The sequence below is a fragment of the Siphateles boraxobius genome, unplaced genomic scaffold (genome assembly GCF_051911475.1).
Source record: "Siphateles boraxobius isolate OS27281-9 unplaced genomic scaffold, OSU_SipBor_1 8, whole genome shotgun sequence".
NCBI lineage: Eukaryota > Metazoa > Chordata > Actinopteri > Cypriniformes > Leuciscidae > Siphateles > Siphateles boraxobius.
This window is the reverse complement of record NW_027509208.1, coordinates 8,955,297-8,982,206: the sequence shown is the minus strand read 5'-3', so window position 1 is coordinate 8,982,206 and position 26,910 is coordinate 8,955,297. Positions and strand designations below refer to the sequence as shown.

The 26,910-nt window shown below is 37.1% G+C and overlaps 1 protein-coding gene across 2 annotated transcripts in view; it reads right to left on the bottom strand.

Moving 5' to 3' along the window:
* Nucleotides 1-159: 159 nt before the first annotated feature.
* gmds (GDP-mannose 4,6-dehydratase) overlaps nucleotides 160-26,910 on the bottom strand; it is a 61,216-nt gene continuing 34,465 nt past the window's right edge. For both annotated transcript variants that reach the window (XM_077220309.1, XM_077220310.1), the window contains 4 exons: nucleotides 12,937-13,055; nucleotides 12,625-12,721; nucleotides 747-815; nucleotides 160-658 (listed from right to left, as the gene is read on the bottom strand). In XM_077220309.1, coding sequence (XP_077076424.1) covers nucleotides 596-658; nucleotides 747-815; nucleotides 12,625-12,721; nucleotides 12,937-13,055 — 348 coding nt within the window. In that variant the 3' untranslated portion in view covers nucleotides 160-595. The remainder of the gene's footprint in view (nucleotides 659-746; nucleotides 816-12,624; nucleotides 12,722-12,936; nucleotides 13,056-26,910) is intronic.

Below are 26,910 nucleotides of genomic sequence, written 5' to 3'. Positions count from 1 at the left end.
TGAAATAAAAAAAAAGGTTAATAATTTTCATCTATTGTCTTTTAAGATTAAGTTTGAAAACAAGCAGATCTATCATAATTACAAGTACCAGAGAAAATATCTTGAAAATCATCTTGGACAATAAGAAGAAAAAAAAGGTTGAGAACCACAACCAGACTCTTTGAGAATTATTTTGTATTTTTATTTTAAATAATTTTTTAATGTTCCAACCAATTATTAGTGACATTATTTCAATTTGAGGAACCATGGTTAAAACAACAACAGAAACCTTTAAAAAGCTCTACAAACCCTTTAATCCCTTATTTATACATTTTTTATCATGATTATGAATAAAAACAGCTTTATAAAATGGATAAAAATCATTTAGATAGAAAAACTAAAAAATCAACACACATGACTATAAATATAACAATATTAAGGAATGAAAAAGGCAACACATGGGGACCTTCAAACCATAGTGCAAGTGAAATCAGAAAGCTGAATCAGGAGCGAAAACGATAGACGGAAGAACAGAAATGCAGTTGAATGCTTGTTCGCACACACCAACACACGACAGCCGCCTCTTTGACAAGCATGGAGATAAAGGCGTGTAGAATCAGGCATTCGGGTTGTTCTGCATGAGCTCGATGTCCGCGTCCACCATTTCTTTAACAAGCTCCTGTACAAAAATACACATACAACGATTATTTCTCAAACTCGAGAGCGCTGGAAGTGACCCACATTGATTTTTTTACAGAAACGCTCACCTCAAACATTACACGTGGTTTCCAGCCCAGTACTTTAAAGGCTTTGGAGCTGTCTCCCTGTAAGAAGTCCTAGAAAAAGACCAAAAGAGTGTAAGATGAGGAAAAAAACTAAGTGAAAAAAGGGGTGTGGTTTAGTCCCCCTTTATAAACCAGACCTCCCAACCTGTATACCCCCCCCACACACACACACTCTTCTTCACTCTCACACACCCACATTCTGTCGCAAGCACCACACACACAGGTGTCAAGCTCCATGTCTCTGGGGGAAGGTGAGGGCCGAGGCAGGCCATCCATCCAGCACCCCCTCTTTTACAGCCCTCTCCCAGTGCCAGAGCATGATGGATTATGTGACTCTTGTGGCCTAACCCCTTCTGTTCTCCTGCTGGGATGGCAACACACACACATTTTGGGGTGCTTCTCAGGGTGGCGGTAAAGGGTTTGAGGGTGTCCTTGCTGCTGATCTGATTATGCAAGAACGAACACACGCACACGCAGGCACGCACACACACACACACACACACACGCCTTGACAAATGGGAGCCTCTTGTTCCAAAGGCCATATTTTTAATGTTGAACCCTGTGAAGTTACAGTCACTAACTCATGGTTCCATTTTAGCTCCAATTAAATCATTTGAATTACATAACCATACTTTAAAGTCTAATTAGCAAAATAGCATTCATTCATCAACATATGAAACAGCATGCAACCATCATAATCAAGACACGTATTAATGCGGCATATTAATCATAATTAGTCTTCACTTTTCTGAAAGCTAAATTAACATCAGCTGCTTTTGGCGCCCATCCAAGTCTTCACATGCAAACTACTATACTGTGTCCCGACGACGTAAGTTTACAAAGCATTTGCAAGGAAAGAAAACAAGAACTATAAATTCAATGAAACCATGTGCATGGGAATAATTCGTTGTGTGCAATCGCTGTTGCCAATAAATAGAAAGTCAGCAAGTCAAGACATATCAAAGGCACAATTTCACAGTTTAGTTTCAAACACCGTGCATTTTTCTTGTTCAAAGAAGTTCTATATCTATATGTGTCAGGGATTATAACAGAAGCCGTACCTGCATACATGGCAAATAAAATGCAAAAAATAAATAAAAGTGATAATAATCATCTGGGCGCATTTTTATTGTGTATGACTGAACACTTAACGTAAAGGAATTCAGGACTAATGGAGAGACAGACCATGACACACATCAATAAACTTTTGTTAAGTTATGACATGACTACACATGACATTTGAGATGCATATTTGCATGCATATTTCAGTGACTTTCTGATGGAGTTTTAATGTTTTAGAGACATGCTTCATGAAAAAAACAGCATGCTCAAACTATCTGTTTCACACACAGATTGAGCAACGGTCGACAAGTCAAAGGTCAAATCCACAAAATCAGTATGACCAGTTCAACAAAGCACTCAAAATTCTGTCAAACTTCTATTGATGAACAATAGATAATTAAAAGAAAATTTTGAAACTATCAGATGGCATCCTATTTTCTAAATATATATACACCATGGCATTAATTAGTTTATTTTTTTTAAAATTTACTTTACATGAAAAAGTATACTTTTATATAAACACACGCTCAATAATTCTATTCAGCAAAGATGCATTAAATTGATCAAAAGTAAAAGTAAAGACTAAAACAAATGTCAATTTCAAATAAATGAAGTTCTTTTGGACATTCCATTCTTCAAAGAACCATAAAAAAATATAAATAAAATTATATATATATATATATTAAATATATATATATATTAAACATATATATCATGGTTTCCACAAAACTATATTACTATAAGCAGCACAAATGTTTTCAAATATTAATAATAATAAGAAATGTTTCGTAAGCATCAAATCCTCATATTAGAATGATTTCTGAAGGATCATTTGACACTGAAGACAGCGGTAATGGCTACTATTCAGCTTAGCCATCACAGGAATAAGAGACACTTTTAAATATTTTAAATTGTAATAATTATTCACATTTATTTTTAATTTCACATAATATTCAATATTCATAATGTATTTTTAATCGAATAAACAGTATTGGCGAACATGAGACGTCTTTTAAAAAGAATAAAATCATACAGACCTTCAATTTTTTAACGATATTGTATATATATAAAACAGACATCAGAACGTGTAAAAGAGATAAAAGTCAATGCAGAAAACCCTGAATTTACACAAGGGAGAATGCCTCTATCTCAGATTCTTGCTTCAAGAGTTTAATAAATATTTATCTGATCATATAAACCCTCTCCAGCAAAGAGACACTGACCCTAAGTGTCTGACACTTTAAATGCATGCGTATGTGAGAGACAAGAGCAAGATGAATCCAAAAGTGCATGGTGAAACCGAACAAGAAATCCACGGCTGTTCGACAGACTTTGCTATGTGCTGTGCAGTTTTGTGTGAGTGCGTTGGGTTATTTGATGCAGAACGTTTAGGAGGGATCAAAGACTCCAATGATTTCCCTTTTCAAACAACAGCCAATCACAGAGCAGGAAAACTATAAAAGAACATCTGAATCTAAATAACTTCAGTGTCAATGTCTTAATAGCCAGAGTTACATGTACTCAATGGTGTGTTTATTACAGAGGATCTTGTATGTGCTTACATGTGGTATTGGCAGTGTGTTTGTGTGTTTACAAGCCTCAGAGAGCTGTATCTTCTGGAGCAGAGTGACCGCAGAGGAGCTGAGCATACAAGAGTCCAGCCTGCCAGCATGTACATAATTCACTTCATTCAAATGACCCAGATACTCTTTCTTTTTTCATCTCACCTGTTATTGTGCCTTCACTATGGGTGCGGGGAGAGAAAGAGAAACACTACGACAACTGAAAGGCACGACACACATTTACCCCAGTTAAAGGTATAGTTCACCCAGTAATGAAAGACCAGCCATCATCTGACTTTTCCTCTTCTGCAGAGTATAAAAGACAGTTTTTGTCCATAGTATGAAAGTCAATGGGGTCCAAAACAAAATTGGACTGGTATTGACTTAGGAAAAAAGAATCTTCTTTTGTGTTCCACAGAAGTAAGTTAGTTATAGTTTTGGAATGACATGAGGGTAAGTAACTAAAAACAGAATTTTTTATTTTTGAGCGAACTATAACTTTAACATTAACATTTAAATTGTTTAACTTAACATTTCCAACTCATGTGTATAATAAAAAAAAGTTGTTCCCTGGAGTGATCGAGAGTGAGAGAAGAGGAGGAAAAAGAGGACGAGACAGGAATGACATGGAGAGAAAGGAAAATGATGATAAATTGAAAGCTCGGGGAGACGAGCTGTGTGAAAGTTAAAGATCCAGAGAGGAGAAAGCATGAGGGAGAGGGAGTGAGGAATGCGAGGTGTCAGGAGTTCAGCAGTCTGACAGTGTGAGTAAGAGTGCCGAGAGCCAGAGTTAATTACTCAATCAAGATAACGAGCCTGGGACATGCCATTTACAGAGGGCAGCCCACAATTAACCTCCCCTCTACCACTACACACACACACACACACACACACGTGGGGAAATTATGACACATGGCACAAACAAACCCAACATTGCTACACAAGTTAACACATTTTCAAAGTTTAAGACACCTGCAAAAAAAAACTTTTCTGAACCACTACAGCGCATGATCATTTTATTTAATGCTAAATAGTGTATTGATAGTGTATTTCAAATTTTACTTTCATTAATGTAACTTTAACTTATTTGCAACCGATTCAAACCTACATTGAAAAAAAAATTGGTGCAGGATTTGCTTTGAAACAATCATTCAGAAATTGCTAGTAAATGTCTCTAATAATTACAAATAAAACAGGAAGTAACACAATGAATTAAACATAAAATTTTGAGATACAGAGACTGAAATAGTACTTTATTATAAAACTTACCACAGAATATTCCAGGTTTAATGCAAGTTCATTTAAGTCTACAGCATTTGTGGTATAATGTTGATTGTCACAAAATTTAATTTTGACTTATTCCCCCTTTAAAAAAAACGAACACTGGCTTATACAGTAGCCTGTTTTCCATTACAGATTTGCGCAAAACTTTTGCAATATTTTCTAAATGTCGATAAAAAACGATTGCGAAATTACGGCATTTACCGATGTTACGCGACTAAAACTTACTTTTTTCCCTCTCAAGATCATCATTCCAAAGTCACTACAAAATCATGGCAACGGTTGTTGGTAGGTTTACATATATTTCCATTGGGCATATTCTCAATTCGCAATTTCAATTTGCGCAATTTGAAGGGTAATGGAAACACAGTTAGTGAAAGTGAATGGGGCCAGTCTACAGATGCTAACCTCACCGTTTCAATAGTATAACCACAAGACATACACAATGTGTGTTAACATGATTTTAGAGTAAAAAAAAAAAAAAAAAAATCACATAACCATTTCTGCGTAAAGTCATAAACAACGACTTTGTTATCATGCCAACATAACTCTTAAAAACCCTAAAATGACTGAAAATGATCGAAACCACTTTACAGCTCAAATAACACTCAAGTTTTAATGGAAGTTTTGGAAGTAAATGGAATTTATGTGTGGTTTTATAAAATTATAATCATCAAATTTCTCATTTTAAATCCTCCAAAAATAGGCCTTATTCACTTTCAATGCATATTACCTTCCTAAAATTTGCTTCTTTTAAAAGTAAATGTGGGACAAGCTGATTTTTTTTGTGAGGTAATCAACATTACGACACAAATGATTTCAAATGAGCTGGTACCAAACCCGGAATAATTCTTTAATGTTGCACATTTTAGTTCAGTAATAGACATCTATTGATGTAATATCTTCACTTTCTCAAAAGGGAGTGTCTTTCACCTCTCTATATATATATAAATTCACCTGTTTATTGAGAAGCTATATACTTGGCTTGGTTTTTAAGTGTTATATTCTCAACTCTCTTTCTTTTTTAAAAGCTCTTTCTCTCTCTTTCCCCTCCGTGGGGCCCAGGGTGGTTCCGCTCAGTCAAAGTCCTTCAGGAAATACCAGAGAGTAGGCCAGGGGAGAACGTACACCCCTCTCTCCCTCTTTATTTTTTTAGTTCTGTTCTCTCTCCCTCTCTTTTTCTCTCTCGCCGATGCATCAACAAGAAGAGCGTGCGAGACAGAGTAGCAGGGTAAAAGAAGACGTCCTGGGGCGCGAAGAAAAAGGACCCCACGTTTTAAAAAAGTGCCATGTAATGTTATGAAAGAGAGTTAAGCTCTACCGTAAAGTGTGAGGTAAATAAAAGAGGATATATATACGGTCATCATGAGGAAAGGCTGTACGGTAAGAGCACGGCTTTATTGCAGGTTTGAGTTCCACCTGGCACCCGGCCATACTCTTTACAACATCATTCACACTCAACTTTAACAACTCTGACCTATTACACTGCATATCACCATAAAACTGTCACAGAGAGCCAGCCTCTCAACCACAGCAACTATAATACCCAGAAAACCCTAAAGACTGCACTACCCATAAAGCATCACGACAGACATTAGAGACTAAAAGTCCGCAAGAGGTGGGGGACCTGCCTTCAACGCACACATAAATCTACCAACACACAAAAGCATGCAGATCATTTGGCCACTGAACTGAAGCCTGAAATAAAATGGATCTTACATTCAAATTAAAAGCAAAGCTGCAGGTAAGTGATGATGCAGCTGTGTTTTGCATGCTGGTACTATGACGCTCAGCATGGGTCAGATAAGACAGACTCCTGCATTCACAGAGTGAGGGCCTCCATGTGTGTGTGTGTGCTGCTCACTACAGGATTCTTTTTATCTCGCTCCTGACCTCTGCCACAGGGCAGATAAGATCAGCCCATCCTGATCCTTGGAGTGAAAGGTCAAAGTCATCTTTCATTCCAACACAAACCAAAAAAATAAGCATGCACTTACATGTTACACAAAACACAAGCATACACTATATATACACACATCATAATAATGCACTTGTGCCAATAATACTGTCTACCAACTTATGATGTAATAAATATTGTGTACTTCAACTGAATGCTATAGCATTTGCAGAGTGCATGACTCTTGCATTGTCAATATAAGATCTTGACCAAAAATGGATGCACGTCTTGATGGAAATAACATCACAACATTTATTTCCATCAAGAAGTGCATCAATTTTCTTGTATTGACAATGCAAGAGTCCAGCACTCTGTCAAATATACTCCAGCACATCCCAAACACTTTCAATGAATTCAAGGTCTGGACTCAAAGGTCCCAATTCGTGTGTGAAAATGATTCTACATGCTCCCTCCCAACCATTCTTTCACAATTTGAGCCGGATGAATCTTGCCTTTGTCATCCTGGAATATGGCCAGGATGTGTCTCCATATTTGGTTGTTTAAGAAATGAAAAGCAACACACTCCATCAATTAGGGTTAGAAGAACTGTTGCCAAACATGCTAGAAACATACGTGTGTGTGTGTATATACATAAATATAATATATATATATATATTTTTTAATTACCATTACTAGAATATTTTATTTGTATTACGACATACAAAAATTACTAGCAAAGCGTATAGTCAGAGTAAATATGCTAATGTGCATTAAATCAATAGGCCACAAAAGAACAACCATCTGAAATCCAAGTCTCAAAGAGATATGTGTGCACTATGTCTTGAGTTGCCAGAGGAAACATGTTGACTTATGTACTAAACTCTGATAATCCACATTATTCCATCGTTATGTTGTGGCAATTCCTCAGGGTCGTCAAGTCTGTAAGTTGATTTGATGAAATACACACTGCTGGTGAACTGCAGCCTGTGCAGCTTGTGTTTTGTCTATCATCAGCATGCATGCTCACACTTACACTTATTTACTGTTCATTACATTTACATTCTTGGCAGACACATCCTAAAAGCATTCATATGCGTTCACACACAATTTAAAACTTATTTCCAATAATCCTCGTAGTATATGCCACCCCATAACCCCATGTTCATTGAGACACTCAAATCTTGTAAAAAGTTTCAATTTTCTGAAAACCAATTTTCAGCTGAAATTACATCATATAACGATGCGACCACAGCACGGTTCACAATCCCCCCTTCCCCCCTCCAAAAAAGAATCTTGTGTCATTTTGAGATGTGCACACAAGTTCAGCAGGGTATTCATAAAAGAGTCAGTGAGTTACTAAACGAAGCACCTCGCTGTCTGTGGAATGTGTTGCATAAATCAAAGCTTTTTGCTTTTTAATTATGCCCTCTCTCGCGCTCCTTTCTCTCTCTCTTTCAAAATGAAAAACGAAAAGAAAAAAACCATGAGGGTGTCCTGGGGACTGTCTGGAAAAGAAAAAGTGAAAAAAAAAGAAGGAAAAAAAAGCCTTTGGCTAACTTTGGTCCTCCTTCCCCAAAGTGCCTCATAAAAATTGTTTAAATCAGCATCCGAAAGAATGAAATGGATGTGCAAAATCATATTCACTGAAAGGCAGAGCTGGGACCGCAGGGTTCACGCAGCGGTCTTCAGCGGCCGTCTGGGGGACACATTCATCAGTTCAAGCTTTCACTATTAAACCCCCTCGATCAGCTAAAAGACAGGGCGCTTGGTTTTGAAGTGTTCGTTATTGCACCCAATCTGCCTCGTCCTTGTGTATGTGCAAGAGAGACAATAAAAGAGAGCGAGAGAGAAATAAAAGAATGGCCACATTTACTTTACACTGCTCTGCTGCTGTAAATCGTAAAAAGTTACCGAAATTCGCTTTAATATTTCAAGCTTCATTTAAATCGGGGTATTTCAGGCCTTAAAGCAAGTTAGCATATTATTTCAACGCGCACACACACAGTTTCTTTGTTCTAGCGAGTAGATGGCGTGTGATGGACAGACAAGGCCAAGCACATTACCTGCTTTTCTCATTGTGAAGCTAAAACTACGCATACCTCCTTAAGGAATGTGAGCAAGTGTGTGTGGACTGAAAGAACATCCAGTAAAAGCGAGATACAGGTTGCATTTGCAGCAAAGCCACGGATGAATTCCTGCCCTACGCACACGCTTCCATGCAGATACGCTCGTTATGAGATCTCTAAAGGTTATGCAAATAAAGATGGTCGATTTGGGTTTCATCATTCGCTCGCAATTTACGCACTTCCAACCACAAGTTACGTCTGACATGATAGCCATCACTCAGAGGCTTCATATGTTGATCTTGGGAATGATAATAATGCATAGAGCCATTCATCTAACAGCAGTTTTGGGTGTGACAGTTATTTTTAGCTCTAACGTGGGATCTTTCAGCCAGAAGATTTTTATCTGTCAGTAATTATGTTTTCATAAATCATGCAGGTGTAGTATAAATGAAAACAGATTAGGATGGCTCAAAAACAGAAGTCTGAGTGACGATTGAAGAGGGTCTCATTGGAAAAACATGTAGTGTATTCATCCCACTGCTTTCCTATTAATATGTGTGTATTTCATTCAGTTACTCCCTTCATGGGAAGCAAGTGTGCTGGCAAAGAAGACCAAGTAAAAATTACAGTTAAAACAGTTAACGTTCCTTTTTCTATTCGGTTTCAGACAGATTAAGTTATTTGATTAATTATGGCACTTAATTCAACAGTTTGGAAACATGTACACATGTAGCCTGTGGACAACGTATTTGTAAATGTATCGCAAACACACACACACTCTCATTCATCCTCAGAAGTGACCTGCGCCCAGCACTGACACTTCTGCCTCCAGAGGAAATGCAGTGATTTACTTCCTATCACAGAGGTTAAAGGTCACATTCCCATTTCACCCCAGTGTTGATGGATGACCTGTTCAGCTTGTGTCTAAGTATCTTGTACTGATATTATATAACACTGTCCAATGATTGTACTTGAAACAGATTTCCTTCTTTCGGCACCAGCTCCTCCTAATCCTCTGATGTCACTCATCTTCAGACTGCATACACTCACTCACACATCTTTTGGTCTCAACTTCACATGATTTTTTCTTCTGATTGAAAGAGCTTTTTGGAAACACCCCGCTGACCCATACAAAGCAAGCATGTGTCTTAGAGAAAACTGTCTGATCTGTCAACAATCATTTAGTATGTATGTTTTCTTTAAAGATTTGGTGCCCTTTCTAATTCCTAAATGACCACCCACCACACACATTCACAAACTGACATCTACATGTGTTATGCATGTCAGAGTAAGGATGGACATTGATCATTTTGTCTACTTGAATACTTGAAAGAAACTTACATTTTCATTGTCAGTTATTGAACCCCCATTCGAAATCAGGTTTATTGGCCAAATGTACAGACTTTCAGGTGTTTGCAATGAACAAATCAAACAAAAGTAACTGAAATAGCTTAACACAACAAATGTTTCAAGTGGTTTCCCCAAATTCAACTGAAAATGCAACTTTTAAATGACTTCTGCAGTCTCAAAATAATTCAACCCCCAGAACAGAATCCCCCACAGCAGCACAAATCTGCAAAACAGGTGTTGTCTCAAGCACACCTGATGCAACTTATCAAGGGCTTCATTAGTTGCACAAGGTGTGCTTGAGCTAGAACCCATGAAATATCTGAACTGGCTAGGTTTGTTGAGTCATGTTTGACTGCATGTTTGAAATATGGCTCAGTCAAAACAATGGTCCAAAAAGTTAAGAGAAGATAGCATCGCCCTTCACAAAAAAGGAACAGGATACAAAAAGATAGCGAAGGCACTAAATGTTCCATGAGACACTGTTGGAAAGCATAGTTCGCAAGTTAAAAGTTAAAGGAACAGTGGTTACACTACCTGGACGGAGGAAGGAAGCTATCAACGGCTTCAACCAGATTTTTGAGAAGGCAGGTCCAGAAAAACCCTCGAGTGACTGCAAAAGATCTGCAGCAAGACTTGGTGGCAACAGGCACTGAGGTTTCAGCTGCACAGTAAGGCGCATACTAAACGCATGCGGTTTCCATGCAAGAACTCCAAAACAAACACCACCACTGACCCAAAAGCACAAGAAAAGTCAGGTCCAATTTGCTCAAAATCATATAAATAAGTCACAGGAATTTTTGGATTCAGTTCTGTGGATCGATAAAACAAAACTGGAACTTTTCGGCCCTATGGATCAAGAAACAATAATGAAGCATATCCTGAAAGGAACACTGTCTACAGTTAAGCATGGTGGTGCTCAGTGATGCTCTGGGGCTGCTTTGCAGGCTGTTGCACCACGCAAACCAAAGAATATTACGGAACTGCAGGCCATTGCTCATAAAGAATGGGCAAAGATTAATCAGAAATGCTGCCATAAGCTGGTGTCTGGTTATACATCTCATTTGCAGGAGGTCATGACAGCAAAAGGGTGTTCTACTAGGCACTGAAGATGCTTGCCATGAAGGGGCTGAATAATTTTGAGACTGCAGAAGTCATTAAAAGTTGCACTTTGTTGAATTCGGGGAAGCAGTTGAAACATTTGTTGTGTTGAGCTATTTTAATTACTTTTTTGCCAATATTTATATTTCACAAAAAAAACTGGTTTGCAATGGGGGTTGAATAATTTTGATTACAACTGTAAGAATGGGGTTAGTAAAATGTTTCAGGTTTTTGAAAGAAGTCTTTTATGGTCAACAATGTTACATTTATTTGATCAAAAACAGATTAAATTCATTTAAAACAGTAATATAGTGAAATATTACTACAGTCGAAAAGAACAGCTTTCTATTTGAATATATTTTAAAATGTATTTATTCCTGTGATGGCAAAGCTGAAATTTTAGCAGTCAGTACTCCAGTCTTCAGTCACATGTTCCTTCAGAAATCATTCTAATATGCAGCTTTGATACTCACGCAACATTCCTTATTATCATCAATGTTGAAAACAGTTGTGCTGCTTATTATTTTTCAAGATTTAATGTACCCTTGCTGAATAAAAGTATATACATTTCTTTAAAAACAATTATACAGACCCCAAAATTTGTATGGTATTGTATATAAAACTTTTGGCATATTTGGCCAATACATTGGGTCTCGCTGCTTATTCAAGGATTTGTATGTTAAGTACACATTTTTAAGATGTTGTGTCAAGTTAAAAAGTTCTTCCACAAAGCCTTAAGACCCCTTCCATTGAGTTAGCTGAGTCTAGTTGATTTTGAAATAAAGAACGTATCCTGCTTGAACGCCCTCAAATCCTCTTCAGAGATCTGAGAACTGCTGATTAAATCGAGTGCAAGTCACCATGAACAATACTGACAAACTGCTGTCTACTGATGCCACACAATTAGCAATAAGATCCCTTTTGATACATTATTGTGTAGTTAATATACGTCAATCAGTATGAAATGTTTTGAAGTTGAAATAGTTTCACAATTATTTTCATGATCAATCATTACTGTTACTTCCAGGTACTCAAGCTCATGCCAGAGTACAGCCTCCTTTGCGGTCAGAATATCAGTGTGTTACATTGGAAACATATATTCTCACTACACATCTAGAAGTCAACACCTGTTGTATATTATAAAATATCAAACACATAATAAATCTCTTCTAAAAGCACATTGAATGCTCTTAAGGCTGGAATACAATACAACTACACAACAGATTTTAAATCACTAGGCATCATACATTAAATGACTTGAGAGTCACACACTACCAGACTTTAAGGTGATTCCAAACTCAACAAACTCAAGCATGCTCTAACTGAAAGGAATCATAGTGTGAAGCTAAAAAAGTGGAGCCTGTGCATATCATACACTACGTGATTTTCTGTAAAATGTCAACTTACATCTGGAGACTGGCTTTGATTTTCAGCAACTAGACTGTACAATCAGATTGTAATTCGGGGCATAAATTTTAGCGAAAGTAGTGTAGTGTATTCCAGCCTTTGTCTACGCATGAAGAAACAGTCTTGAAGCAACTCACCACTTCAGTTGGCCGGTAGTATTTCGAATCAATATTCACATGAATGGCTCCTGTCTCCTGACAGCGGCCCACTTCATTCTCCTCCTTCCCCTCCCACCTGAGTGCGTGAACAAGAGCTTTGAACACATTCATTCCTCTTATTTGTTTCCCAATTCAGCTGTTAGCATATGTGTTACATATTTACAATATGTATTTTGTGTTTGCGTGTTGTTTAGTGGTCTTGAACAGCCCGTCCACGAATCAACACCAGATGTGCCAGATTAACCAGATGGGCTTAATCTTAGATTAATGTGTGCATATGCGTGCTCTTACACAATAGTTTTGCCCACGTGTTTGAAGGCCTTCTCCACAAACTCCCGTACGCTGTGCACTTCCCCTGTTGCTATGACTAAATCGATAGGCTCCTCCTGCTGCAGCATCAGCCACATCGCCTAGAAGACAAACAATCACAGAGATCAATATCATTATTATAAAGTATTTTCCATTTGACATGATCCATGTCACAATGCTGACCTTGTAAACATGGTAATTTTGGTGGGTAAATATATTCACAAATGTAAATGGAAGAAATGTAAGCTTTACTTAATTTTTTCATGATTTTGTGAACACTTTTAAAAGTTTTAAAGATGGATAGCTTATGGCCCTCTGTGAAATGATTTACTGTTTTAATACTGGCCTGATTTGCATCTTGGTTAAAGTCCATTAAATCCATTCCATTTAAATTGTTTTGTATGTCAATAAGTGTACCTTACGAAGTTGGTATGTTCCCTGTCTGATGTTGTAAATGTGCAAAACGTGGAATAAAAAGTGATTGAAGACATCATATCAAGAAATCCAAATTATATAATGACTTCATATGACTAACAGTATCAAAACAGCTTTATTTTCTCAGGTTCATATTTGGGATCAAGTGTCAAGACTCCCTCAGATACACACGACACACACTCAACGCAGACACATCTGCTCCCAGTAGGATGTGCTTTTATGTGGTTACGATCTTACACACACCAACACACAAGGCCACCCCCATCCTGACGTCAACACTAGGCCTCATGGGATGTCAATTGTGGGAATAAAGCACAGAGTTCCCAAGTCCATACAACCTCTACACAAATGCACAGACTAAATCTAAATGGTGATCTAGATGAAAGAGGTAGTGCTTTTGGAGAAATAAATGGCGAGATACTTGAAACAAGAACGCTTGCCAAGAGGTCAATGGGTGATACTCTTCTGTCTTCTTTCTCTGGCTTTAGCTCCCTCTCCAACTCTTATACACATTTTCTGACTGCAGGGCTTCAGCATTTAGCCAGTTGGCCAGAGAATCGCACAGTTCCCTTGACAGGACTGCGCTCTTTTCTTCCCCTCAGCTTGATGGAGGGATAAAGACCCCATCAGCACGTTTTATACGTTGCAGTGGGAGCACAGCACTTGGCCGCCCAACTCATTCATATTTCACTCCTGCAGCACTCACTTAAAAAAAACTCTCAAATGAGATAGACAGACAGACAGAAAGAGAAAACCATAAAAAGCGACACACTAAGGGACCTGATACGGCTTTGGACTTTATAACGACACAAAGTCCAAGCAATCAAACTGCATTTTGAATGTCTGTAGGCTCAATAAAAATGACTGTTCTACATCACACACCACTAAACACCCACTGTGTTCAGAGCTGCTGTTTGATTCGGTCAAGTCTGAAATGTAGAAATTCCCTCAACAAGCACATTCAGAGAATCCAAAATTTGCCACAATTGAGAACATTTACCAGCCATAATTTTACCGACCATTAAACTGATTTTAGTTTTTTTTTTATTTCATTAAAAGCAATACATAAAGACCCATCACACACCTGAATGGTTACAGGCAAATGCATAAGACACATTTCAACACGCTTAATGTTGCGGTTTTAAAAATATTGGAATCTGTGCAAGTTATTGAAGTTTGCAGTATTATATATATATATATATTATATATATATATATATATATGAACGTGTGTGTGCATGTGTGTGAGAGAAAACCAGAGACACAAACAGCATGAAACAGAGAGGTCAAGCGAAAGGAGGAAATGGCCCGCACAATTCTCTGATCTTATTTTAGTCATAAACAGCATTCTCTCTTTTTTTTTCTTTTATCACAAACATACACACTGACAGCTAAGTGAAGCACTGTAACAGATTCATTGTAGTGATCTTCTTCACGTGTTAGGTTTGCTTTTACAGCCATTATTATTTGGCAACTTTTTGGATTTGTCAGCAAAGACTTTCGGGAAATGTGAGATGGTTTAGCAACACTGTAAATGTATCCAACAGGAAAAATATTCTGAACTGAAACCCGGCTCGTGCTGTATCTGTCTTAACATCCCTTGCTTTCTGTCCTCATCTCTCCATTCCTCCCTCACACCTCTCTCCAAGGATCATTAGCGCTGTGAGAGACAGCTGAGAGGCCAGCAGCACAACTCCCTTCCCCTTCCTTCCTGTTCACACACACTCTCTCCTGGAGCTTTGGGAGGAGTCTGGACACACTGAGGCTCTCTGGGTATTTCAGCAGCAAATTTGCAAACATTATTTACAAAAAAGAAAAGGATGATTTCATTATTTGTCTACAGGGTTTAGCACTTTTTAGCACTACTTTTGTCTCATAATATCATATTTCAAGGTCTCTAAGGTCTTCAAATAACTTGTTTTTGTTGGTTCCAAAATGATCTTGCCTTCTCTGTCGTGGCCCACGCATGTTAGATTCTATCCAACTACTGATGCTTTAAATATAATTTTAAAGGAACAGTTTACCCAACAATTAAAATATTGTTAGTATTTACTCATTGTATTAATGAAACAAAAACCTGATTTGATTGATTAGCTTGATCTCAATAATGTATTTGGCGAATATAAATAAATTGCTTTATAAATAAATGTGATTTGACCTGGCTAGAAAAAGTCATAAAAAAATAAAAAATAAAATAAACAAATTTATAAATAAATCACACAAAAACACCAAAAAGTCTACCTAAACAAATGGTTCAACCCAAAATAAAAATTATTTACTATTCATTATTTACTATTTACTTCCCTTATGTCGTTCCAAACCTGTATTTTTTTTTTTGTGGAAGACAATAAAAGATACTTTGAAGAATCGTTAAACCGTTTCTGCCCATATGCTAAAAGAAAAAAAACTGACTTTTATTGTACGGAGAAAAAAATAACAGACTTTTAATCAAAAAAATTTTTTTTGTGTGTGTTCCCCGCAAGGAAGAAGGTCATACAGGTTTGAACAGCTAGGTTAAATCACTTCCTTTAATATCGGCCTAAAAATTGCCATCTGATCCAGGACCTGTGCATAGATCCGTAAACACACACATACTGTACATCTGTTTAACTGATTACTTTAAAGGGTCACAGAGGTAGAGCAGTATGTGTGGTTCAAGGGCAGTTTCCTTCTCCAGTGGATCAGGACAACTCTGAGCTTTCCAAAAATGACATGTACGGCAGTTTGTTTTGAATCAGTTTCAGTGTTCCTTCTGCCATCCATCCATGCAAGCATAAACTTGGAAGAGAGGGTGGCGAGTTTGGTGAAAGAGAAAAAAGGTGAAAGAGAAAACAAAGGATTAACTGTGATGACATCCTCTTCTCGGCTTCAATGCCTCTTTTGTTTTTATGCATCTGGGCGTGTGCGACTAAATTCCCCTGCAGGCAATTTAGAATGAACTATCTTGAAATATTCAAATCATCTTAAGGTCTGGAATGGTAAATTATGACAGATTATGCAATCGGTGGTCATGTGACCGCATGCGTCCAATCATATTTTTCAAACAAATTTACATTAACTGGGCAGCTAATTTTTATGGGGAAATGTGATCAACATATATCCATGTACACTACCACTCAAAAGTCTGGACACGCCTACTCATTTAATATAACTCTTATTCCACATTTTAGAAGTAAAGTTATTGAAACTATGATATAGAACAAATCAAAATATGGGAATTATGTAGCGGTAAAATAAATCATAATGTTAATCTCCTTCAAAGTAACCATCCGCTGTCTAGATTGGATTCCAGTACACTTTAAATGTCATGCATAAATGTGTTGTTTTGTAAAGAAATTCATAGGCATAATTTATATTAGAACCAAGCCTTTAGATCAAATAATTAAGATAATGAGAAACAAATGTAGTCCAAAACTGTAGGGAAGTATGTCCAAATTTTGATTGGTATGTAAAATTTACACACTCTTAATATATTCAATAATTGTACAAAAATTACAACAAATAAAAAGTAAGAAGTGAAAAGTAAAAAGGTAAATAAAAAGTTGAAACAAAAGTAAAGTAAAAAGTGAAATGTAATAAAAAGAAAGAAAGAAAGAAAGAAGAAAAAGAAAAAAGGGCCCACACACTTCAGCTCACTTTATGGCATGTAAAGAATTTCTCTTTCAGGTAGATCTTGCACATAATAATACAACTATTCATAACTATCCACTGGGAAGGACACACACACACACACACACACACACACACACTGGAACTGACTCTATAGCTCCAGGAGTCATTGGTTTAAAAGGGTGCCTGTTTTTAAAAGCCTATTTTTATTTTTGGAGCTGCTGAAAGTTTAAATACTCCCCTCTACCCACCACAACACACACATAGACAGTCTTTTTTTGTATGGAGCACAGAAGTACTCTGTTTTATGCAGGTGGTTTGAATTAGGCTGAGACAGGCTGTCATATGGTGACACTTGCTCACACACACATACACTGAACGAGAAAGAGAGAGAGTGTGAAAGAGTAGACAAAGAGAGAAAGTTAGCACTGACCACTAAATGACTGAGTGAGAGAGACGATGCGAGTTTTTGACTGCGGATCACCTGGTTACTTCAAAGTTATTTTAAATGGATTTTAAAACGCAGCTCACATTACTTGTGCTGGGCAATACAAAATGCACAAAACTGATACAACATTACACACGTCAAACATGGCAAAGTTCCAGTCAGATCATCTGAGCTGATGCATTCGTGGATCTGTTTAATGGTCCATATACGCTCCTCCTTCAACCCAATTTTCATTAATTTAAATAATATAAAATTGTAATATCAAGAAAAAAATTGGAGAATAAAGCAGTTTCCATTCCTTTGTTCTAGAGAACAAAATTTCCACAACATGTGGGGGGGGGGGGGGGGGGGGGGGGGGGCTGTCGCCATTGGAAAAGCCACATGACAGATTGAAGCAAAGTCACATGACATATTTTCATTTAGGATGTTTTATGCAATGTACCAAAATGTCGATGATAATACACGAATATAAGCTGGCTAACAAGGCTTAAGTGCATTTTAACAACACTAAAAAACATTTTGGTTAATAATTATTTTTATATTAAACATTTTTATCAATTTCATTTTATATTTGACATCCTTTCAAATACCTGCTTACTTTTTAATGAATTAATGCAATTTGATTTTATTATTATATTAGCATTTTTATTTAGTTTTTTACATTTTTATAAATTATACTTTGTATTTGACATGCTTCCAAATACCTGTCCTACAGATTTTAGTGGTAGCATTTTCTTATTCGATTTTTAAATTCTAAATTATATTTTATGTTTAACATCTTTTCAAATACCAGCTAAAGAACATCCTGAGATGCACTTTGGAAATCACTGTCCTAAAAGTTTGAGTGGTACCTTTCTCACAACCACCGTGGCTGAAGAGCCAGATTGTAGAGCGACATATCGATCATGAAAATGGCTGACCAGTAGAGACAGGAAAAAACAATAATTTAATCTGATGGAAGATAAAAAACGGTTACAGATGCAGTTTATTGACTGGAACACATATGCATTCAGACAGTGAAGTGTGTGTGTGTATGTGTGTGTGTATGTGTGTGTGAGTGTGTGTGTGAGAAAGAGAGCACAGTCAAGATGGTTATCAGGGCCGTTTAGCCCCTTGTTGAGAGCAGATTGGTTACAAATTGGAAAATGAGGAACAGGTGTGTGAGCAGGGACACACACTCCCATACACATCCATTAGCAGTGCACACAACTTCTGTGACCGCAGAAATTCTGCAAGCGGGAAAACAGAAGAGTTCTATAAATGTTCGCAACAAACACAGATGAGACGGCACGCAAACACACACACACACACACACACACACACACACACACACACACACACACACACACACACACACACACACACACACACACACACACACACACACACACACACACACACACACACACACACACACACACACACACACACACACACACACACACACACACACACACACGTCCTCTCTCTGTTCTTCTGCTGTCTATTTCACAGGTGGCTTCATTTTGTGTGGTCATATAAAAGTGAAAGGTCAAGCTGTAACGCTGTCGGGAATTTTCTCACACATTAAGACGCTTTTAATTGTATTTGTGAATGTGAGACAGATTGAATGAACATTTATGTGGCCAAGACCTCTGCCCAATGAACAATGCGTGTGTGAGAATGTGTGTGAGACAGAGCGATGACAGTTGTATTTGTGGAGGCATGCTGTGCTGGCGAATCTTACTGCTGATGCTTTCCCCAGGTGAGTTTTTACTGCCTGGGGTACAATGAACAAAGAGAGGTGTGTGTATGTGAGTCTGTCATTTTCCTGCCTGTCTTAGCACTGTCACAAAGACAGAAAGACAGACTGACAGACAGACAGAAAGAAGGATCTGCGTTCTCTTGGTCAGAGGAGCAAAAATATCAGTCCTGTAGCAGAGAGGTCTTGGCAAATGCTGAATAGAAAAGTGCCGAGCAAAATATCTGATATAAGATTGATATGAACCATGAAAATATATCAAAACAGAGAAAGAACAGAAAATATGAAGTCAGAATTTGGGTTAGGGCTGGAGGGTTCACTAGTCATCCACCCACCAACAGGACAATTAATGATGAAGAATAGATTTCTTTAATTTTTGTTTTTGTTTTAAATATTTGCTGCTTTAAATAGGAATTTAGACACGTCTTCTCAGAAGAAAAAATTGCGAGCTGAAACAGTGTTGCACTTTATTGAGCTACATAAAACAACTCTTGAAAACAGTTGCTTCGCTACATTCAAATTTTAATTCAAACTAGCCACTGAAACACAACTTTATCATAGCAACATAAAATTGTAGGACAATTACTGACAGATTAAATTTTTTTGCACATATCTAGTCAGAATGCTCTATAACTTTTTATAAGATTCCTATATGTATGATGCATTACAATCGTTTTCCTCAATGTATTTACTTACTCATTCACACACTTTCATAGGCTAAAGTAGTGCATTATAACATGTGACTAAAGATCAAATTTGGTTGATAACCAGGAATTGATAAGTACTATAATACATTAGAACGACAGTTACAATTATGTACAACCACAGTTATTACGAATGCATCATAACACATATATATTATATTATCATGATACGTTATACTTCATAGAAAGTGTGAATTTTGATATGCTAAAATGGTTAAGCTGATTGGAAGCTATGGAAGAAAAATGTAAATCTATCATAGACACAACTTTACAACAATACAGTGAGGAAAGATTGTAATACATCTTCTATGTGCACATTTTGCTAAACTTTTGGCCATTTTTGCCTTAAATGTTGAAACCACCTCCTATCTAGTACTATCAGTCAATCTAGATCCAGTCCAACCAATCTGATGACACTCCAGAAAATGAAATTTTAACTAAAGATTATCCTTATAACTGTGCGGGTGCTTAGTTTGTATAATGAATCAGTGGATTTGCAAGCTGGCACGCGTCTATATCAGTTGAAATGAATGCACAGCAGCAAGTGTGTGGCTATTAAACTCTAATCTTTCTAAAAGGTGCAATAAACCTGTTCATCTAAAAATTAATGCAACAGACTATATAATCCTCTCACTTTACCAACAACCAGGCTAAAACAAACATCGGCACACATCCATAAGAACAAACCTATAATCTACAGAATAGCAGTGATATTCACAACACAAAAGAAGCCGTTTGAAACTGACTCAAAGTCACCAACCAATAAACTGTCAAATTCTTCACCTACGGTTTTGTCTGAAGAATAAGAGAGGACAAAAGCCTTGTCAGTGTTTTGCTCGTTGCCCGAGGTGCTGGCAGCGGTGGAGGCATGTACAGAATGTGCTGTTTTGATAACTGTTAAAGATCAGCACCGGCCTGAACCTCGGATACCTGTTTGTTTAATTCGGCTTTAATATCTGCAGCGGTTCTTTAATCGATCTGATTTTATTCGTGGAGATTGGGTGGAGTTAAGACACCTGATCTGGGATGGTTTAACCTCTTGTCAGTCTATTTCAAATACACAGCTTAAAACCCAATTAAAATCTTATTAGCCTGGGGAAAAAAACAGGACAAGTAAAATAAGTTGTGCACACACGTATGGCTGCTTCTCTGGACTCCTGCAGACTCCAATGAAATCGGAGAACTAAAAAGAAACTAAACAAACCATAAGGAGCTCTTCTCTGGAGGTGTTTTCGTAAAATATGCTGACAATTCCCAGGGTCAACCAGACCACCTCTGAGATCTGCATTAAAATGCATTTAAGGGTGAAAGTGAGACATCAGGGAAATATGTTGTGTGTTTATGTGAACGTAGCGGCTTAGTGTATATGTGTTTGTGGATTATAAGGAACATATTTCACTCGAATTCACAATTTAGTCAGATTCCACATTTCAAAAAAAGCATTTTCAAAAATGATGACAGACATTGATGAAACGTGGTGTGTGTGTATGTGTTCAATGCATCTAAGCATTTAAACAAAAAGGACATCAAAGAGAATCAGCTGTTAACTATTACCACAGATAATCATCAGTGTCAAACACACAGTTTCACAAAGCACCATGGTTATTATTACTCATTTACACTTACTTATTTGAGTGTGATGAGAATAAACTGAAAAAAATATATGAAAACCAGTGAAATTATGGCAGATACAATCACTGATTTGTTTTTATATTATGGCCGAAAATGACAAAATAATTATGACCATTTTGCCATTTACACTGTGAAATAAAACTAGGTATCAAAAACCTTATATTGTTAATTAGAAAATATGGATCTGTTTTGTTTGGGGGAAAAATAGAGTATTATCCGCTTCCAGAATCAATACAGTAATTAAAAATAACAACAATAACAACGGTTAATTGCTGTATTGATATTGTATGATTACATTGTGCTTCCTTAATGAATAACCGTTCGTGTGAATCTGAATGTGTTGAACTATGAGGTTTTGTGTTAGGAATGCTGGGTAAAATTTGAGACTCCACTTTTATATCGCTGTTGGTCATGGAAAGCTGGGATTCAGTTATTCTATATTCCCTGTGTGTGCGTAATGTGGATGTGTATCTCAGAAGCTCATGTATACCTAATAAAATTCAATATATTTTTTTTCTTTTTCAGATAGCAATGTACAAGATATGATTTTATCTTCGTTTTCAATGAAAACATTTCTAAAGTCAACAGGTAACGCCACAAGACGCGTGTTGGTTTAAAAATGCTGCCAAAAAAGAACAAACTACTTTTGCAAGAAACTTGTAGTTTGATTTATAATAAATGATTTAAAAGTAGTTGTTTAACCATTACAATTCTTAAAGAGAGGAAGTTTGGTCACAGCACTCAAACTCTGTTTTGCCGAAATATTCTGAGATTGCAGAGCCGTTTAAACTCACATTCCTGCCTTGGCAAACCTCCATTCCAACAATCTGAACACACAGAGAGGAAATGCCATGTCTAACAACACATACACAAACACACACATATCCACCACTCTATATTCACCTAGTGAGATGTAAACAAACACATTCAATGAAACATCCAACCTCATGAACATACAGTGACATGCATGTTTGCACAAACACTCAGCCTTCAGAAATATATGAAGTTATAATGAAATACATTTTTTTCATATTGGATTTGAAGGCCCTGAAATCGGAATCATATGTTGCAATTTCAGCGAGACAGACCATGATATGTTCAACCTGTAGGGAGGTAGGTGTGAGTCAGGAGTCAGACAGTGTGTGTATGTGTGTGTGTGTGTGTGTGAGAGTGTGTGTGTAGGGTAGGAGGCGAAATGCCAGACTGTACACATAGAGGCTATAGATCACAAGCGTGATGGTGTGTGTGATTCTTCAACACCTGTACTGCATAAATTCTGAGCTACGGCAGCAGTACAAAACAATTCTAATAGCAGAGAGCGAGTCAGCTACTGTAAAGATTATAACAAGATCCAGCTGTGTGTGAATGTGCGTGCGTGTGTGTAGCATGTTCAGGCTTCCTGCACACCCCACATGGTTTGTGTGATCAGGTTTTGATTGTGTTTGACTGAGAGAGCCTGAAATGAGGCAAATGACTTTTTGATTAAACATTGCAAAGAAAAAAGTCGTTATGGAGAAACTTAGGATGATAATAATAACAAACATGAAGTTGAGACGCAATAAATCCACAAAACATAGATTTTGAGCAATAAAAAACCCCAAATCGTATATTTGCAAACAATGATGACAATTATATAAACTCTCTGAAAAAAAGATCACAAGACAAAACAGGTAGGTAGGTGAGAGTGGGGTAAGATATGCCAATGGCTTTTTATATAACAAACTGTATTTTGTGTCATGTGATCACACATTTAAAAAGTGGCAATCATATACAGCTGTTTGTGACTGAAAACTGATTTTTGCAAAGTAAATATTCTACATGCCAAGTAAAAATTATTAGTCAATTAAAATGTATTCAGGTCTAAAAATGTTTATCACACATGTTGGGGAATTAAAAATGTAAAAAAGAAAAGAAAAGAAGAACTTAAATTTTTTCACTAAATATTAGCCATACATTTTTTTTTAAATAGTAGCTGTGGGATCAGATGTCAGTGACTCAATTAATATTTATATTGAGCTGTGACTCCTAATGCAGTAAATACTATTAATCACAAAATGTTATTACAAAATATTGAATTTTTTCCCACTATATTGAAATATGCTCAATATAATTTTTTTTGCCTGGTTGTTTTATTAAGATATGAATCATATAAACATGCTTTTTTTTAATCAGTTTTATTTTCATATTTACCCCATGACATGACACTGCTTACCCCTAACAAGTTGTGTGACTGAAATAAATTATATTTCAATGGCCCTATGTTATAAGCTTTCCTCAAATTTTAGTTGAAGGCAGACAAGGTATCTAGATAATACATTCACACAAACACTCACACTCTTGTTCTAAATTACCCCTCCTCCTCCTAAAAGCCTGCACTTCCTGTAGAGACAGGAAGCACTCACTCAGTTAAGCAGCCAGTCTCTACTGATTTCCTGAGATTTAAACAGAGGAACCATTCAGGCCCTTTACGCAAATATTAGCGTTCTCTCACTCCCTCTATCACATACACGCACACACATTCACACAATAATGAAGTGTATTGGCATGACAACACTCAAACAGTGATTCAATAACTATAGTGATTCAATAACTAAGGGACATATTAGTCAACATCCCAACAAACTCACAGAAAAACAGCATGCTATTTCCCTCACATCATATCTGATAATGTCCAGACTGCGTATGTGTATGAGTATTCATATCGCATGAAACTATTCTTTGCCAGTTCAAATATAATATGATATGATGTTAAATCAGTACAGCAGAGATAATAAGAGAGAAATAGAGTGTGGTTGACTGTAAACCTATACAAAACAGTATGAAAATGTTTTATTGTGCAATAAAATATGGGTTCTTTAACCCTCTCTGTGTGTGAATTTACAAGTAATCGAAGAGCCCCCACCCACCGAAACGCGCGCACACACACACGCCCCCACACCCACCGGTCAGGTTTAATGGGCAGAGCAGTGTTTGACCTTTCACCCCTAAACCCTAAAGCAGAAACTTTGACCATTAAATAGTCCCTCCAAGCCTATTATCCAATCAAACGCATCAGCGCGCACATCTGGATACTGCATGAGTGTGTGTGTGAGTGTGTAACGTAAGAGTGCAGAGATGATTAATGCTGGGGGTGCATGGCAGACTGCAGTGTCATTAAGATGTTTAAATGTGACGTGAAAAAGTGCTCTAGTTTCACTGGCTTAACCAGACCCTTCAAACTACCGTATAGCATGGCCAGAGTGTGCATGCATGCACATGTGCACTGGTGAATGAAAAAAAAAAAGAATGTATGAAACTATACAAAGAGAAGACAGACAGAACGAAAGACAGACAGACAGATAGATATGACAGACAGACAGAAAGACAGATAGATAATGACAGACAGAAAGATATACAGATAAGACAGACAGAAAGACAGATAAATAGATATGACAGACAGACTGACAGAAATACAGATAGATTTGACAGACAGATAGATAGATAGATAGATAGATATGACAGACAGACTGACTGACAGACAGACATACAACAACAATAGATAGAACAACAGAGATAGATAGAATAGAACACAGACAAACAGACTGATCGATAGAACGATAAATGCATATAAACAGAACGACAGATAGATAAATAGACAGAGGGATCGAGAAAGACAGACAGACGTGCAGAAGTGTGTGTGTATGCATGACTGAACGTGGATATTCAGGACTGTTTGGAGCTCAGAGTGGGTCCTGTTTCTCTGTGTAGAGATGTATTTGTTATTTCTATTATTTAAGACAAATGTAAAAGGCAAGAGAAAAACAGTGGTGCACCTGTGAATTGTGGCCCCAGGGAAACACATGGCTCTTCAACTATTTCCTGGCCCTAAGGGAGGGGCAAAGCAGAACCAGATGAGGAGGTGACTGGATCGGCCAGGTCAGATCGGGTTAGATAAGGATGTATGTGTGTGAATGCATGTTTGTATGTATGCACATATAGGAAAGGCTATTGTGTTCACTTCCCAAACAACTCAAAGCTATTGAACCCAGACATGCAACAAATTTGCTAACAATCTATAAGTGCACATACACACACGTGATGAAAGCTGATGGAGTCCTGAAAGCATCATTTAAAACATGTCAGTTAAGTGTGTGAGATGCTCCATTAGATGCACTGGGTTAAAAGGTAAGAAAACTCATTAAGTCACTTATCACCTCTTTACGTATACACACGGGCCGTCAAAGGATGGCCAGGTACATTAGCCTGTAGTCACCGAAGGGATGCTTTTGAATCCTCGAGGCGGGCACACTGACAGACATATAGCAGGGCATGATATTACCCACATATCTAAACACACTGCCGCACACAAACACGTTTACACACACAAACGCAAATACACACACATAATGCCGAGGCTCCACATCTCCCTCCTCCTACATGACACTATAGTTTGATGGCTGCCTGTGTCCGTCACAACATCAGATTTTTAGATAAATAGGTAACGTGGTCACGTATTGCTATGGAAACTCCATTCATCGCTAAAGCCAGTGCCTGTCATCACAAAGATTACCACAGCTGACTGATGACCCAACAGCAGACTGTGAATGTGGACAGCACACACACACACTCTCAAAGGAGAAAGTTGAGCTCTCCTGTTTCAGTGAGTGTGGGTTGATCGGCAGAAGCTTCTACAGGATTTATTACATTCTACATTTGTTCACCAGATTATAGAAATCACACACACACTCAGCTTTGGTTAATACACACACACACAAAAATTGTGGTTTTAGTATTTCTTTTGTTACTGTACAAGAGTTGGGTAAAGAAAAATTGTACAACAATAATGTAATGTAATATAATAAACGAATGAATAAAGAAATTAATGAATATAATATAAATAGGAATAATAAATATACCACCAAGGCTGCATTTATTTGTACAAAAATACAGTAAAAACTAATATTGTGAAATATTATAATTTAAAATAACTGTTTTCTATTTAAATTTATTTTAAAATGTAATTTATTCCTGTGATGGCAAAGCTGAATTTTCAGCATCATTACTCCACTCTTCAGTGTCACATGATCCTTCAGAAATCATGATTTGGTGCTCAAGAAACATTCCTTGTTTATTATCAATTATTTTTTCAAAAATAAATTTCAAAAGAACAGCATTTATTTCAAATATAATACTTTTTTGTAACATTATAAAAGCCTGTCATTTTTTGACCAATTTACTGTAAAAAAAAGATCAAGAGCACACACACTATGTTCCTTCAGTGTTTCCAGAATTCTGTGTTCTCTGCATACATATGCCATTTGGCAAACCGTCTCTTTCTCTTGACCACACACACACATACACACAAATCTCTCTTCTGTGTCACTTGTTCCTCCAGTCTCAAAACTCAGT